Source organism: Genypterus blacodes, unplaced genomic scaffold (assembly GCF_046128005.1).
Source record: "Genypterus blacodes isolate CSIRO-AG114 ecotype Tasmania unplaced genomic scaffold, CSIRO-AGI_Gbla_v1 ptg000044l_1, whole genome shotgun sequence".
Lineage (NCBI taxonomy): Eukaryota > Metazoa > Chordata > Actinopteri > Ophidiiformes > Ophidiidae > Genypterus > Genypterus blacodes.
In genome coordinates this window covers 7,896,594-7,915,124 of record NW_027466857.1, presented here as the reverse complement: position 1 = coordinate 7,915,124, position 18,531 = coordinate 7,896,594, and the positions used below count along the sequence as shown (strand labels likewise).

The 18,531-nt window shown below is 43.8% G+C and overlaps 1 protein-coding gene across 2 annotated transcripts in view; it reads left to right on the top strand.

The window, feature by feature from the left end:
• pcdh19 (protocadherin 19) overlaps nucleotides 1-14,814 on the top strand; it is a 51,411-nt gene extending 36,597 nt beyond the window's left edge. For both annotated transcript variants that reach the window (XM_076148850.1, XM_076148849.1), the window contains one exon: nucleotides 12,199-14,814. In XM_076148850.1, coding sequence (XP_076004965.1) covers nucleotides 12,199-12,758 — 560 coding nt within the window. In that variant the 3' untranslated portion in view covers nucleotides 12,759-14,814. The remainder of the gene's footprint in view (nucleotides 1-12,198) is intronic.
• Nucleotides 14,815-18,531: the final 3,717 nt, after the last annotated feature.

The window sequence follows — 18,531 nt, the reverse complement described above, 5'->3', positions numbered from 1 at the left end:
CTCAGGTATGGCGACAACTTAATCAACAATGTACAAAGCAAAGTATTCAATAATTCTAATAGCACAATAGTGTAACACCACCACACACCACACACCATCTTTTGATGTTCAGTAATTACACACCTTTTACTGGGCTTGTGGAATTTAGCTTTACTCCATTACACACAAAATGTTCGCAGAGTGATGCCGTGTCACACTGAATTAAAACCTGTGTCAATATCTGTGAGGTAAAATTATTTTGCTTTGGCTCACTGATCTTTTCGCTGTCAGCTCACACATGCACGTGTGGGAGGAAGAACATTAATACATTTCAAAATGGCAGCGGAGTCTGGCTGCTTTGATGAGTGGCGGCACTGTTCTTTTTTGAATGCCTTGTGAAGGATATTAAAATGTCCTGATGAAGTGTAATTCGCGTCAAGGTCGCAATCGTGTGTCTACGGCGTCAAACTTCACAATCACAATGGGCCCTTGTCAAAATGATGACAGCAGTGACCAGATAACTGTAATAGACAGTGATAAGAGCCCGTTAAATAGGCTACGATCGGTTTTGTAATAATGTGTGAACCCTCGCAAAACAGTATAGGGAGCAAGGTATGGGAGTAAGGGAACAAGATAGGGGAGCAAGGTAACAAGGTAATGAGTAAGGGAACAAGGTAAGGGAGCGAGGGAGCAAGGTAAGGGGGTAAGGAAACAATGTAAGGGAGAAAGGAAGAAAGGGAACAAGGTAAGAGAGTAAGGGAACAAGGTACAATAGTGAAGAAAATGCTGCCAATGTCAATGATGCAACCAGTGATTTTGGGATAAAATCAGGAAAAACAGGCTAACTTAGTTTTAGAAAGTAATCTGATTACTGATGACCGACCTGTCACTTCTAATCTAATCCCTGGAATAAACTTGGAGAATGGAAAAGTACATGTTGTGTCCCACACGTTGGGAACTAACTGACTTTTTCTGAATTACAAACAAATCCTCCTCTGTACAGCAATGGCACGATTACACCGCGATACTCTGTATAGTGACGAACCTGGCGAGGTCATGCAGCCCTGTATACTGTACTTACGCTAACTTAACCATGACTCAGTATGTGGCTGTAAGTGGGGAGGATAGTAAGTGACTGCCAAAGCAAGGCTTGTATTACAGGGATCCCAGGGTATCAGACACCAGGCGGCCTGTGCTCCCCCCCAGGCGGGGCAGAGTCTGGCAGCTGGCCTATAGCCCAGATAGCTATAATCAGCTCCATTACCTGTAGCACCGACTCCCATTTAGGAGCCCTCATATTGGAACCGTGGCTATACTTCAGGGATTAAGGAGGCAATGTGAGATTTAGGAAAAGTACAAATACTGTGTAGATGCACATGGTACAGCAGCACCTGTAGAAACATACATCGCACAGATGGAGGCGCCGTAAACGTGTGCGGAATGGGGAAAGATCTTCCAGGCATTATGTGTCTTGGCACGAGGCGTTTGTTTTATCTTCTCCCCATGTGAAAGGGAAGATTAGGAATACACTCTGCTCTGTTTAAGGGTAAAATCAGCTGTCTTCTGACAAGTACATTGTAGCCTGCAGTTTTCTGTCCAGAATACAAAGAGACATTTATCACTGCAGCTGGGGTAAGTAAGAGAGGAAGGGAAGGAGGGTGTGTGTGTGTGTGTGTGCAGGGGGGATTCTCCTGTGCTGCAGCATTTGTGCTTTTCTTTTTTTAACACCGATTACTTCCTTTCTGTGGGAAAAAACTGTTTGCCTCCTCCCTCTTTAATCCCGCCGAGATTCCCCCCTCAACTGATTTCTTCCTGCTATATTCCATTGTTTCAGCCAACGCTTTTGTCACCCCCCCAAACCTGGCTTTTATCTCACGTCTCATCACTTCGCTTCTTCCGATACCGCTGACGGAATAGAGTATATAGCAAAGATATGTAAAGTTATGTTGTCCTCCTTAGCTGTGGCAACAAAAGGTTACTACCTCAGGCATACTGGTGTAGCATTTCCATATCCCCCCTCCCTCATGTATATTCAGTGAGAATGATGTATTCTGAAAGGTTTATCTGTTGAAACGCTGAGGTTTTGCTTGCAGAGACACGGTCCTTGCACCGGGTATATACTGTATAACGCGCCATGCGTTCTGCGCTGGCTAAACTCGATCATCGCAGTGTTTCACTCCACAATTTGTGTCCGTATCCACCCGCTGGCCCCTAGATGACCTTGCCGGGATGAGCTCATTGCGTTGTAATTCACCATTTTGACTGGGTCTTAACGGTGGGAGGCTCAGTGTGGCTGCTGGGGACCCAGATTATAAAGTATTGATGAGAGACCGAAGCCACAGAAACACAGCTGGACAACCTGCAGAGGAGTGTGAGTGTCTGTGTGTCTGTGTGTGTGTATGGACCCAGGATGCATCCCCTGACCTTTTTTCCGCTGGTCACCAGTCTTTTCTTACTTGGCAGTCCTCTCTCAACGCCTCTTCATATCCAAGAATTCATTCCTAAATAGATTAAAGCAACACTGATTATTGCTGCAGTCATGTAAAAACTTAAACGAGGTTATGTTTGAGTAATTAACATCAAAATTGGAGTAAGCAGAACCCCGTAAGCAGATTTGCATTAGTTGGGAACCTTTAAATTACTGTGGCATGCACACATCTCAGCCTTAATTGTCTTTGTGTCTTGATCCTTTTTGTCCCTGGGAAGGTCACAGGGGTTGAACCGGATGCAGAGCGGCATGTCTGCACAGCGTAGCTCGGAGTGCTGGATCATTAAATCCATCAGCAGGAAAAATATTAACAAAGTCCGTCTGTTTTCTTGTTGTGGTTCTAATAAGATGTTTCCCCCAGGCTACCCCCCATTTTTCTGGGCATTAACCCAATTATCTTGCGCTGTGAAATCTGGTTACGGTCAACCTTGTAAATGCTTTAGTCTGCAGTAAGTGTTACCTCAATCTGGTTATTTACAGGAATCCGCTTATATCTGCATATGAAATACATAAACGTAGATGAGAGATAGAAACATGTAAGTAAAATACATCTCCAAGAACGCTGATGGTTCTTGTCATGCGCAAGAGACTGCGAGACAGTTCGAGTTAACGGCAGCCAGTTGTGACTTTTCAGATCCTGCTGTGTCCCTGCCTCCTTAAAGGGGGGAGGATAAAACGTAATGGGAGAGGTTGGTTGTTAAGTTTAATGGCAGACAGGAAAGTCTCAGAATGGCTCTTTTTAATGATGTGCCCATTCTCATGCAGTCCCCATTAAAGATGCGGCCGGAATGCCTGCAGAGGGCGAAGGCGGGGGCGAGGGAAGGTAGGAGGGGGGGAAGGAACTGTGACTAGATTCTGAACCCCTCAACACTCAGGGAAGTGCAGTGGGGGTCTCCAGCTCCTTTGTGTCTTCCCCCGGCACATCGCAGACGTCCTGTCCCTCTTACGTGTGTGCTCAGCTTGCATTAGCATCACAAAATAAAGCAAGCAGTCCACCACTCCTGGACTGGCTGTGTGTCGTTTTAACTAGCTGGGATTTGCAACTGAATGTCAAGCTTAGTGTTTTGGCTTTACCACCGGGGCAGGTTGAGCCTCAGCTGTCTCTAGAGAAAAGGGAGCTGGTGGATCGCAGAGGAGCGGGGGAATTGGATCTTTGACACCTGTCACTTCCACTCCGCTGCACCTTGCTCCCTTGCCACACATAAGGACTTTTCATGTCACAGCTCAGCATGTTATCATGAGTGGGCACCGGGCCTGAGAAATCCAATTACCACCACTGTGTCAGACCCCTGCCATCATCCTTATGTATGCTATAGCCGTGTTCGTCAAATCAGAAAAGATGTGCCTATTAGTTCCTTCTCTTTTCTTCAGTTAAAGGCTCCCACCTCTACTTCAATCTGTGTGTCTTAGATACGAGCTTCAGTTCTTTTTTCTCACCGTTTTGCCCCTTGACAATCTTCTCCACAGTGCAGGCACAGGCTGCTGGATGTCTAACGGAATGCTACGGACATTGGTTCTGACGGCCTGATATTAAGTGCGATCATGGCCGTTACTGTGGTGAATAATGGAGTCTCTTGTAGAGAATCAGAATGCCTCCCTGACGCCAAACAGAATGGCCTCCGTCTTTCGTTTTCCTCTGCCCAGTAGGTGTAAATCTAATGCACTCTGCGGAGCAAGAGTCACACTGTGTTTGCCTTCATTTCTGTATTCGTCCCTGAGTGAGACTCTGGGCCAGTTTAGCGGGAGAAATGGAGCGATCGGCTTATCGAACCATGATCGGGTTTGTCCCCTACCTGGACGGACCCCATTCAAATGCTCTAAGCCTGCGACTCAAATACGCCAGATTCACAACGTAACGTTGCCTCACTTATAGATTGTAAAAAACTGAAGAAGAAAAGGGACAAGGAAGGAAATCGCTTGAAGCTGGGGGAAAAAACGGAACAAAGAGGGAAACGAGTAGGAATGATGGCGGTGCTTTTGCAACAAGATAAAATGGAATATAAAACACAGTCCTGGCTGACACAAAGTGAACATGACTGGATAAGAAGGCACATTATATTAATTATGTAAGGGCTCTCTTTTGATGCAGAGCTGGAGCTCACACAGGGAGAGGAAATCCTAAGGTATTAGCATGCTCCCCAGATGTGCCGTGACCAGCTGCTTTAAACTTAGACACATTGATTTGTTTAGCTCAGAATACATGACACACGCACGCTGAATGTTTTATAGGGGTTTGACTATTGTGTTTAGTTGAGCTGACTAATACAAATGGCACTTGGATGGCGACATGCGTGAGGATGTGGTGTGTTTCTTGCCATAAACTGTGCCGGATTGTTTACTGTGGGTTGTTCGAAGCCATGTTCAATCACAAATCCAATTCTGCAAACACGATCAGTGTTGTTTTCTGAGAGTGTAGGGGGGTGAGAAAACATGAAGTATCAAATAGAAATCACAATGTCGCTGTAACCTCTTTATTCATATAGATTTTCTCGGAAAACAAAACAAGTATTTTGACAATGTTTGCTCTGTTTCTTAATTGCGTGCAATTCTTCTTCAGGATGGAAAAGCCTTGTTGTTTTAGGATTAGATTTCCGGAAAATTGTATTATTATGAGATAGATTCAGTTTACTGGCTCCCTCTTTAGGGCCGCTCATTACGGAATGAGAGAAAGGAAGCTGTAGATTAGAGAACGATTAGAGAATGTGACCTAAACACAGCTATTTGACATCAACAACCACAGCCCATAGTGTTCCATCCCCAAGCCAAATCTTCCCCGCCGCTCTATAATTCCCGCTCACCGTATAACTTTCGTCTACCCCCCCAAAACCCCATTTACAGATGTAATTTAGTGTCTGCTTCTGTCCCCCCCCTCCCACCCTCGCTTCTCTCAGACTCAAGGGTTTAGGAGCAAATTAGCTCGCTAGATCGGTCAAGCTTAAACACAGAAATGCTGCATTTGTTCCAGTGTAGTTAAAGATGTCCTCTGTAGATGCATTTTGGAGGAAACGAGCCAAGCAGGCGGTGGCAGGCTGGCAGGCAGGCTCGGGCAAATCTTACTACTGGGATGTGGTCTGCTGTGCTGAGGTTTGGGACCGCATTGTGCTGTTGTTGTGGGCCTCAAGTGCAGGTTAATTTGAAAGCCGTCGCCGTTCGGGCTAATGGATGTCTGGGAGCGGACAAGGGTGACGTTTTTCTGTGTTCGCATTGTAAAATACATCACTGAACAGTTTTTGACAGTCTTATAAACCTTATTCGTTAAGCGTCAGTTTTTAACCAGCTTGTGTGAAATCTATCCGCGCTGTGGAACCAAAGACGTCCTGATTCATATTTCTGGAGGAAATCGTTTTAAAGCTTTTTTTAATTATCTATTTTTAAGTTTCTATTATTTATCAACTCCTGGGAAGAGGACTGTCAAACGGAAAGCTTTGTGGAAGTCAAGAATTCAATGGCCTAGAGGCAAACTCAGCAGTAATCATAACGTGCCTGTAAGTCACTGTGAATTAATTGGCAATAAAATGAAAAATGAGTCATTATGTTCAACTATGAACACATTCAAAAAAGATTGTGATAACATGACAAAATTTCGTGACGTACTTCTTCCTGGAGAGTAATTGTGATTTTCACCAGAAAGAAGCCAGACATGATTTGAACAGCACTGAAAGGATACAATGTGATTTCTGCTCTAACCAGGCATCTCTCCCTCTCCATCTCAAACGCTTTCCAATGATCTCTCCATGAATTATTTGAGCAAATTGATCTGAAACTTGTCTTAAAATATGTCCAGCCTCTCTCAGAAACGATAAATTCTTCTGACCAGATTCCTGCAGCAAAGGAAATCACACACTTGAAGTCCTTGGCTCTGACAAATGGCAGCTGCTGTATTACAAACACGCATTGAACCGATGCATTTTTAACTCTTCGTCCTACACTTGCACACAATAACTTCCCAGCATGCCACACCACAGTCATGTATAGTAACATCCCAAAATAATGTAGACTTGTGTTAAATGGGCCAGTGTAACGCCTCCTGACCAGAATGCAACACACTTTTTGCAGGCAAGAATACACAGCACCAGTAATTTGTTATAACGACAGTGACACCCCCAAACTTTCTTTGGTCTGTGGTTATTTTTATATCATGATCACATATTCAGGCTTCAGCAATGTTCTAGAGAGCGTATGTGTACATTTCATAAAGCGTTACTGAGGCGCTGTCACCTCTGGGTGCCACTGATGGTAGCAGTCAGGCCAAATAAGGTAACAGGTGACACTCCTCTCAGGACAATAGAATGTAATGCCGGTGCGCTGAATCCAGCCCACTCACGTCTGTCATCATGACAACCACCTCGCATCATTTCCACTACATCAAGCAGTCCATTGGCTAGTGGTCCTGCCTCTGAACAAAGGAGTGTGCTGCGTTGACACGGTGATTTATAAAACAGCATAGTGATTGCTTTTTTTTCTTTCTCCCGCTGCTGTTACACAGCTGTTAAACAGATGCTGTTTGTACCAATTTAGGAGTGAGTGCATTGTTTGTCAACACCAGTTTGGAAATTCATTCTTTATACCGGGACATGCTTTGGAATGCACACATGGGGAATTGGGGGTGGGGTGGGGTGGGGGGCCGGGGGGCCGGGGGGTGAATGGGTAGCGGCTAGAGAGGGGAGGCGGAAAGGAAGGTGCAAGAGTGAAAGTGAGCAACTGCTGGATTTGGCTTGAATTAGTGTTATCTGTTGAAGCAATTAATGGGGAGTAGCGACAGACAGTGCAGGATGGACTGGAGTTCTGTCGTGTTAAGTCTTGGGAAGACACAAGCAGGCATGGGCAACGTGAGGAGCTCTCAGACACGCTGGCAAATCCTCGATGGACGAGACAGTGAGTCCCTACTAAAGATTAGAAGTAGAACTAAAGCACATGAAGCTCTCACGTCATCATCAGTACAACAATCCAAAGAAGACCGCCCGGTGAGTCTAATTTCCACAATAATTAATATCTGACTGGAGGAGGAAGAGGAAGTCTCGTCAGATCGAGGCAGTAAAGGGAGGAAGACATTTTTGGGTGAAAGATTCATTCAATTAAGCCAGTTTACGTGAGACAGCAGTGCTGATGGGATGAAAGAGGAGGACAGAAGGAGGAGAGGCATAAAGGATGAGGGAAGCTGTAAGGGATGAATGTGGGGTGGGTGCGTTGGGAGGGAAAGCTTGATGTGACGGAGCCAGATGCTGTGGGGAGAAGGAGAGGACTCGGTGCTGTGCAGAGAATGATGGCTTGCGTGGCGCAGTAAGGGTGCCCCTCCACTGTTTGTAAAAACAAGACCATCACACTCCATCTTGCTGCTCCCGCAGGAGCCAGGCCTCCAGGCTGATTTATGGCCCACAGACTGAATTGGCTTGCTGAGATGACAGCGGTGCTTGGACTCTCCCCGGTGTGTAGTGTGGGAGGCCGCCTGGCCAAGCCTTAGCCTCAGCTGGCCATAGAACTGTCCTCCATGTAGTTAGGGCAGACTAGATGTTTGTCTTCATCCCCAGTGTTAGGATCAGCCGCGTCCGAGCCACTTAGGTCTTGAGCGAGAACAGTTTGTCCTGACTCGAGTGCTCACCAACTACAGACAGTCAGACAGTCTCCCCTTATTCTGCAGATTCTGCAATTTCAGAATTATCTCTGTCCCCATGGTACGGCGCCTCCATCAGCGTCTGCTTCACGCATTCCATTAAGACTCTGTACTAACAATTCAGATTTAATCAATCTTTGCCATGTGACTACAAGAATGGGAGATTATTATGGAGAGCAATTACGAAACAGCCATTTGACTGTTGAGGATATACTATAAAGTTAATAGCAGAAGGTGAATGGCACTTCTGTACGTCCCTCAAAGAGTACAAAGAGTATTGTCTCAGAGGCTGTCCCCCAAATAGGTCACCATGACTACACACACATTTATTCAACTTTTTTGTAATTATTTTTGGGGCCAGAGGTCAGTAATGGTCAGACAGGTTGGATTTACACTCAGGTCGCCAATTAGGAGTATGGAATAACGAGGACAAAGAAATGGCTGTATTACATTAATGTGTGACAGAAACATATCCAACGCTCTGGGAAGTGTCTCCTCAGGTGTGTTTACCTTTATGTGACAAGCAAAATCAGGACATTTTGTGGTAGCAGCCACAACAAAATGTCAAGACTAAGTTTAAAGACAAAAGTGGCAGCCGCTCCTTAAAAAATGATTTATCATGCCATGCTGCTGTTCTAAATTCTTTTTAGGGCTCATCATGTTCTAAAACCAAACTGACGGAATTGTGTCATACGGCAAGTCCCCGTCCCCTTATGGCTCCAATTAAACTATCCAACAGAGAACGAGAGTACGTCACCTGAATCTGAGATCACATCGTCTCAGTCCTCTCTCTGGTACTCTAATTTGACCTTCTGTGTCTCTTGTCTGCCTGATTTTATAGGATTACATCATTGTCGTCTGAGCTTTGTGTGCTACTTTTGGAGGGAAAAGTGACTCTGGTTTCCAAGAGAGAGTTCAACGTTAGCCAAACAGGCCTCAAAATTGTTGGCAAAAAGCTGAGAGTGGAGTCTTTTATGGGTGTTGCCTCTTTTAGGGAACACATCCTTTCCTTAAGTTTTTTGCTATTCTAACAGCAAACAAATATCCCAGCGGTGCCACTGCAGAGATCATTATATGCGACGCACGACAGTAAACTGAGCAATGAGAGTGTCACGCTGAAGACCTGTCGGCTGTAACCTGAAGTTCAGTCTCCTTCATCTGATTGAGGGAAAGAGACAGAATTAAATCGGCTGCTGACAGGCTGAAGAAATGGCAGGGAACATTTCAGTTCTCTCTTCACGCCGATTCAAAGCGATACCAGATACACAGAAAAGTTGGGTCGATTTTAGCATTTGCCTTTGAAGTGGCAGCGTTTGCCAATGCCGTGTGCATTTACACATAGATATTTGAAGTGCTCCCCTGAATGCCTTTGCTAGTCTTTGGACATTCATTCAGTATTCACTAAGCACAGTATTTCTGATTTGATAGCAGTGATTTGGTACTGGATACATCAAATGTTTCTTTACCCATCATTAGATTTTTTCCAAATGTGGAACACTGAAAAACATGGGTAGCTTCCACCTCCCATTGGAGCTCCCTCAGTCATTAATCAGTATTAAATCCTAGATCGGAAATGCTCCCAATGACATCCATGAACTTTAAGTCTGTTCCTGGGACTGATTGGCTGCTTATTTTCCTGATGATTCTGAATAGACGCTCACAGCAGGAGGCACTTTCACTGTTTTAAACTTGTTGAGTTCCAAATTGAAGCCATTTCGATTTTTTTCATTCTTTGAAACAGGAGGAGATTGTGTTTTGTTCGAGGTCGATGGCCTGTCACTTATTTATTACATTTTTGTCTCCTCCATTTCTGCGGGTCTTTTGGACTGACATCTGCCTTTTGTGAAGCTCTAAGCCGAGGCAGGATGTGTGAGTGTTAATGGCTCTTGGCTTTCACGACAATGTCATTTACAACCCAGTTGCTCTCCCGTAGACCCCTACAGAAAAGCAGAAAAATGGTATTCACTGCATATGCATGCGGTGCTGAGCAGAGAGCATGCAACGTGTGTATGTTTCTTTGTGCCTCCAGGCTTTTCATGCTTTAGAAAGTGCTTGCATTTGTATTTAGAGGAAATTGCATTCATTAAAAACATGCTGGTAAATCTTTAATCAGTCGAGAGAGATCCACTCTGTTCAACGGGCCTTCAGCAGAAAGCTCAGATTAGCAAGGAAAAGGAGCTTTTCCTCACGAGTTGGAAATCTCAATTTTTTACAAATGACTGTGATGTAATTCACATGCATGTTTACTATAACTTTATTGGGAGCAACCAATGAAAGAAGGATGTGATTGTATAAACAGGGAGGATATAGTTACGACAATGTAAGAAGGATTAAGAACAGAAAATGGGAATTGGAGGAGTTTTTTGTTTTTTTTCCATCAAATACCCTTAAGCTGGACAGGCAGCTTCAATCACTGTGGGCATGTTTTTATTTTATCTTTTTATTTTTTTTTGCCCTGCATTGTGTTCCCAGCTTTGCTTATGATTTTCGGCTGTGATTACATTATTACATTCTGATTTGATCCCTTCTTTTTAAACAAATCCCTCGGCTACATGCCTTTTGTCTGCCTGATTGCTGCCAGCGCGGTGGCTTGGGCCAATCAGCATCCGTGCAAATTTACATACAGATATGCGAGAGCAACTAGTGACAAATATATTCAATTTGTTCGTTTCTGTGTTTTCTCTTTATGGACTGATTTTGGCTGCGTATACGTGAAAAAAGACTGAAGCAGGGTGTCTGAATGCATTCAGTGGAGAGAATGATAGACAGTATGTGGTTGTACATATGTGTCAATGTATACCGGGCAGACTGTCTACTTCAATGCCTTTCCGATGAAGCATTCAGGGTCCTTGTATTCTTTAAGTAATGATTAATTCCAGCAGTGAAATTCCCTTATGTAGGTTCAAACAACCCATAATAACCATTCATAGACCCGTCATTCATTCATCCCTTTTAGTCACCAAGTTCTCTATCAATCTCATCAAATTATTCCATATGAGAGACAGCCCGGGCATATCTGCCCCTGAAAAGCCTGTCTCGGATCTTTAAATATCGATCCCCGGGGGCTAAGCAGAGGTACCTCTCATGAGCGGAGGAACGAAGGGAGAAAAACAGATCATTAGTGATTTTAATTAGGTGATCTGTCAAGCTGCGATTGCCAGATGTAAGCGTATGCATTTGGGTCGATGGCAATCCCTCTCACAATCCCTTCTTGTCACCTTGGGCCCCCGGATTGGAGGATGGCTCTTGCCAGGAGAGAAACAAGCAGTAGGGGAGCAGAGAAATGTGTCATTGCACATCTGCGTGTCAGGTTCTTTTGCAAAATCTGGGCTGGTGGAGGGAAAACTACAGCGCAGTGGAACAGAAATTACCGTTTCCTTTGGAGGAGAGATGATTTCTATATTAAAAAATTTCAAGGAGCTAGCTCAGGGCCTTTAAAGTGTGTATGTGAATTAAGACAGTTTTGGAAAAGGTAATGACGGCTCTCCAGTTTGAGGAAAATGATGCAAAAATTGCCTTGAAAGCCCCTCAACCCTCAACACTACAAAGACCGAGCGAGTGCAGTTATACGGACGCAGACAAATCTTTTTTTCACTCTGGTGTTAAACATCATTACATATTTATAACTCGGCGCCAGATGACAGAGACAGAGAGAAAGAGAGCAACAACACCGCAACTCGTCTGGTGTCTCTCTCCAAGAGATATCTGATTGCACTGTTTAAACCTGTCTTTCATCTAGCGGCGCTACAGAAAACCCAATTATGCACAAGCTGGAAATGGACTTTTGATTTAACAATAAATCATTTAATTGGGACATCAGAAGTACCTCACACCTCCAGCTCTAGTTATCCATGAGTGCTGCTAACAGCTGTAGTCTTGAGCTGAGGCAGGAGTGTAATGCCTGAAAGTGAAAGCATATTATTAAAAAAATGTTTTTGGGCCTGTGATTAATTATGGTACACACAAACTACATGATGTATGTAAATAAAATTGAAGCTCCAGCGTAGTGAAGCATCTGTGCTAATCTGTTTGCTTTAAATGGAAATAAATCAAGTCGAACAGATCAATCTAACAAGCTCTTTTTCTCTCTCTCCCCCCCCCCCCCCTCCTGTATTTGCAGACCCCAGTGAAGGCTTCCACTGCCAGGATGAGTGCCGTATCCTTGGCCATTCTGACCGCTGTTGGATGCCTCGCGTCTCAATCCCGGCACGCGCCAAATCACCTGAGCACGCCCGTAATGTCATCGCTTTGTCTATCGAGGCCACCACAGTGGATATACCCCAGTATGAGGATGGCACCACCAAGAGGACTTTTGCCACATTCGGCAAGGACGGCCCCGAGGATGTGGAGCGGGGAGAGTTTAAGGGAAAGCGGACTCAGGAGTCTCAGGTGTGTAGCCCCAAGGCCAATGGAGGGGCTGTACGTGAAGCTGGCAACGGGCGTGAGGCGGCCAGCCCCATCACTTCCCCCGTGCACCTGAAGAGCCCCGTGTCCAAGCCGTCATCTGCCTACAACACACTGAAATGCCGCGACGCAGAGCGGATTGCCAACCACAGCCTGCTGCGGCAGCCTGAGGGAAAGGACAGTGAGCCGGCAGTTAGGGAGATCAATACACTTCTCCACGATGGTCGAGACAAGGAATCCCCTAGCACCAAGCGCCTGAAGGACATTGTGCTCTAGCAAGATTCTCTACGACCAACACCATGATGCATACACACATACTGTCCAGTGTAAAGTCACATATATATACCCCGCAATAGCTGTGTGTACACAGGAGAAAGTCAGGCTGTGAAAGTAGAGAGACACACCCCTTTGCAGTATGCAATATCCAAGAAGCGGCTCCAGCTGAGGATAAGGAACTCTAGCATGCTGCGGCTAGTTGTGTGCTCATGCCGAGGTAGTGGATGTGGCTTTGTTGTAGTCGCAGTACTTTTTTCTTGTTTGCTTTTTGTTCGGGTTTCTTTTTCTCCCATGGGTGCACAGGCAGGTTACTGTTGACTTCGTGGACGGGGCCAATGAAGCTCTCCAGCCTGTGCTCCAAAGCAAGCCAATACTTGTCTGGACGCCTAAGATGTGAATTCAGAAGTACAGTTATGCCTTTTGAACTACTTTTGTATCACAAACTGATGTTTGCCTTCTTTGGTTTTGCAGTTGGTTCTAGCTGCCAAAATCGCTCTTTGTATAGTGAGCTCCATCATTGTAATACACGATAACACACGGGATTCACACGCAGGATTCATCTCAGAAAATGAACTTATCTACTCTTTCAACGGTTTTCTGTGCATTCTGGAGGAGGAAAATGAGGCCTTTCAGTCTCATTTGCCCGTCTGCCTGAATAATAAGAGAAACTGTCTCTGCATATCCCTGAGGACATCCATGTGTCATCTGACTTTGAGGTCTTTACAGTATTTATATTTTATTGTGGACGGAGCTGAATGAACTCCTGCTATCTGCCCAGCTGAACACTGGAAGTGGGACAGACAGATCCTTGTGTTCAAAATGATCTGTATGATAAAAAGACATGTTGCTTTTGAAATCTCCTGTGCCCAACCCTGATTGTAGCCAGTGGAGCACAAATTAGAACTTTGTGCTCTGGTCTTGTACTTTTTTTGACTTTTGACTATGGGGCTAGGATAGAGGGGATCGTCACTCATGTCTTGCTATGTGAAACTCTGTATAGGGTTTAATATTATCATTTTTAATAACCTGTTGTTATGTGACAATCCCTTTAATGTTTTGTTTCAAAAGAAGAAAAAAAACAAACATTGGTGTTCAACTGAAGCTACAGTAGCGTTTGTTACACAAACACAAAAATAAAAAAAACATATATGCCAAAATATATTTTATAAATAATTTAAAAATGTATAATGAGAATATTTAATGCTGTGTAGTTATTTTATCAGTAAGTTATACTTGAAATTAACTTGCTTTTGTTCTGTTTTTTTGCTTTTTTTATTGAATCTGATTTCTTTTTTTATTTTCAAAATGAACTTGGCTTATTTTTTTTGTTTACTGTGTGATCCCCCTGGCAACCGTTGACTTGCAGTCTACCTTGTTGTAAAGAGTTTCTTATTGGTCAGTTCTCGTGCCATCAAGTTTCTGTGTGGGCTAATAGAAAATGTTGAAAAAAAAAAAAAAAAGACAAAAAAGAAAAAAATTAAAAAGCAATCTCAGCACCAACATTAGTGTGTCAGTTCAATGAGCTTAGAGTGAGATAGCAAAAGAAACCAAAAAACGTGCAAACAAAACCTTAAGGATTGCAGGATGTTGCTTATTCTTAATATCTGAAGTGGAGGGGAGAGGCTGCTGACAGGGTTCCACCCACTTTATCTGTCTCATGTGTCGGGTTTCCCATCAGGCCCAGCGAAGGTTGAACAGACTTTGCCAGTTTAAAGTGAGGGTGCGCAGACATGCAGACCCGCTTCGCTCAGCACTATTGTCACCCTGTAACCATCTGCTTTCGGTTGATCCCAGAGATAAGGCCGAGACCATGGGAGGTACGAGCAGGGCTCACCCCACCCATGAGCTCCTCCACACGACACACTGGGTGGAATCACGTGTTGAATAAGGTCATGGAGGAACCGTGTTGCACATCAGCAATGTGGTTTTATGTTGCTTTGCAGTAATGTACAATGTGGAAAAATATGAATGAAAATGGACAAATTGCATACAACAAACTAGATCTTGTAGCTGAATGTTTTGCTGGTCTCACCCATGGCTTCTGGCAACATTAAAATCGGAATAATCACTGAATGTATACAGCAGCTTATAATTAAACTATTAAATGTTCTCCACGTTGTTTCCTTGTCTTTACTCTGCTTTTTGCCTCCACAAAGAAGGCAACAAATTCTCCCATGGGTTACTCAAATAGTAGTGAAACTATTTTGATGAAACTTGTAGGAAATTAATTAAGTTTTGGTGCCAATCACGATTTTAAGTATTAGACAATTTCTAGATATTTTTGTCCACTTTTACAAAATTAATACAGCAAAATCAAATAAAGAAATCAGGCATATTTATCCCATGATTCATTATCAATAGGTGCAATTCTTACTGTATCAAGTTAAAAAAAAAAAAAAAACGTGTTTTCCTACAAATAATATCATTCTCATAGCTGTTTAGGCCCAAAAATTAAGCAAGACAAATTTCTGATCCAGGCTTGTTCAGCCTTGGTGGAGGTGTGCACTCTAATTTCTCATAACATCTTAGTTTAATGACTTGGAATTTCCGTCCAATAGCCTCAATCATGTAAAACATAAGCCAACAAGTGAGATGTGTGTGTCTTGCAGACGCATTCCACTTTGCCACATTTCATTAAAATGTGTAATGTGACGTGAATATCCGAAGGCTTAAACAGCGTGATAACACATGGAGTGATGACTTTTATATCTGTCAAGATAAGATGGAAATTAACAGTTTCCGTATAGGCAGGCTCCAGTTCTGCATTAATATTCTATGCATTCACTGTTGCTTCTTCCCCATTATTTCCAAAGCAGCCCTTTGGGAATGTTCCACCTAAAGTGTCTATTTTTCATGTTCGCACTCTTTCCATTTGCTTGAGTGGGTCACACATGCCATTTTTGAGGCATTAACTTCGCCAAATGTCTCTCAAAGTACTACAATGCAGACACTGATCAGGACCATGTTCGGTACAATCTGTCATTGAGACTCACATTTGGTAGGTTGGTAATGTGCTTTCACAGCCAACAGGATGATGTTATTAACACACTAGATCCCACTTGAAATATTGATTTAATAGTAGATCCGAAGGGTCTAATAGCTTTGAAATAACTTGAAAGACAAGACAGATCCTCGCTTTACACATATGGTTTTTGCTAGTCTGCTGTAATTCCTATGACATTTGCACTCAATAAAGGCTTCACTTTTCACCTCCCCCATACAGAGCAGCTCTTTCCCTTGAGTGAGTTTGCATGGATTGATGCGGGGAAGCAGGAATAGATGTAGAACAGGAGACATTCCAGCTTTGTAGAGAGAGAGTGAGAGGAGGGAAACTGAAAGAGCAACACACAGCTGCCACACAGCTGCCCTCCATGATAAGAAATGGAGGTTGGCTTCATTTGTATAATTAATTTGCCATTCCCTCTGTACCCCCTGGTGGAGCCAACATGAAAGCAGGTCTGAAAGCATGCTTGCTAACACATCCATTAGCCTATAAGGAGGATCTTGTTTCTTCAAGCTAAGTTCTCTTCTTGTGGGCAACGGCAGCATGCTCGTCCTGCTGTACTAATAAGAATAAGTCATGCCCTTTCTGCTGTGTTTAGACCCCTGGGTGCCCATAACAAAATCCATGCAAGCTTCATGTAGATGCCTGCCTTTAGTTGAAGGTCAAAGTATACATTATATAATCATTGGTAAATAAAAGGATCTCATTATCATTAATATTACAAACAAAGTGGCAGAATTCTTTAGTACCCACATGTAAAAAACTATATTTTCCACATTAACTGGACTCCCCTGAGACAAACCCTATTTTCAATGCAGGAAACATATTTCTAATTCTCCAAAATGCTCCTTGTCCACGTTGGTCTTGGTGAATTTCTCCCCATTACAGCAAGATTTATATCAAAGGTTACCAGGACACAAATCCTATTAACATCCGATTAATGTTTCAATTATCATTTTGTAAAATGGTGAGAGGGGGAATCAGAGAACAATTAAGATGATTTATTTCTGACATGGAGGCACATTGAAAAGAGCAGGAGCTTGGGCTTGCCTCGCATTCCTTCAATACATAATAGTTTGTGTCCTGTTCTTTTGAGTGAACCCCGCTCCCCCGCCCCTGACCCCCATCCCCCAATCAGGCATACTGATCTCTGTCGCCGCTGTGACCTCATTCTATCAAAAGGGCTTGCAGCTGCTCCTACCTCATTGTGACCGACGACTGCTATTCACCAACCTCTGCTGAAAGTTCACCATGGGATTAGCTGACAGCCAACAACATGATTGACACAGCAAAGTGACATAACAAGGCGCGCTGATGTCTCGGTGAAATAAAGGCTGTAGCACTAAACATCAAAAACATTTTTGCAAAAGGCATATAGTCAAGGAATTTGAGCCAGAACAAAATCAAATCGTCCATCTTGTAGAACTGAACCACACTTGGCTGCCTCTTATAATATGTTATATTAATTTTGTTAAAATGAATGCGAATGCAACAAGAAACAGATTCACATTTCGTCTACTAAGATATTACAATGTTGCACATTATTTTCCGTGTCAGGCTCAGAACTTATCAATCCACACTTGAGGTTGTTCATTTTAGTTACTGGGCACATAAATATGTACACGTTATAATTTTCTCTCTCTGGACCTCCGCTTGCCAAGCTCATTCCTTCTCGAGGATGAAAATGGCGGCCTTCCAGCAGCAGCCACATCTCTCCTCTCCTTCCTTCTCCACTGAAAACTGAGCAGGTGAAGCCAGTGAAACTTTAGCGTAAAAGCTCAGTCCAAGATGAAAAGCTGCTCTCACTTTGACAACGGTTTCAACACTCCACTCCCCCCCCCCCCCCCCCCCCCCGGCAAACTTAACACGTTAAAACTATAGTCCTTCAAAGGGATATGTTAAAAAAGTTTTTGAGTCTCAAGGCCATTTCCTTGAACGTGTACCTTCTTCCACATTCTCTTGAGCCCAGTTACCAAACAGATACCGTTTGTTCCACTGATCCACACCTTAAAGCAGAACGATTACCATCACTGCAGGAGAGAAATGGAATCGACCCAGGGCTAGTTTCACGCTGCACTGTGTGTGTTCTCACACCACATCTGCAGAGTGCTCGGCCTGGGCCTGTGTGGAGGTGTGAAGGCCCTGGGTGGACGATGACATTCGCTGCATTGTGAGGGACTGGATGAGTCTTTGCCATTGCTAAGCACAAAGCTCTACTGCAGTCATGGTCATTTGAAGGTGGCAAGCTTGAAGAATAGGTTATTAGTTCTGAGACAGGGTGAGGCCAGAGGAAATTTGTGAAAATTACAAAGACTTTTCATCAAAGTATTTGTCCTGGTCAAAAGACAAGGCTTTCCATACAAGACTGAGCTTTTGTTACAGTCTTATATTGTACTGGAGAGGTTAGTCTTTGTCACAGTGAGAAGAGGGCTGGTCATTGCTATCAGTGAGAAGACTGATTACCCTCTTCATCTCCCCACCACAACTACGTATCTAATAGGCCTGGCCAGTAGCCACTTCCCTTTGTGGTAGTCACAATGGAACTTTGATCGCCACTGAAATGAGTGGCTCAAACAATAGTCCCCATTCACTGAGTACTGCCGAGCCCTCAGTGCGACGGCGAGCAAAGACCGCCACATTCCCCCGGCCAGCCTTTAATTGGAAGTGATGCTAGACAGATGATATCATAACCATTAGTGATGCCCTGATAAAACTGACCTGGGAGATGCTCTATAAGGCTCCTTTGTCTGAGAAAGGTCCAATGAGCCC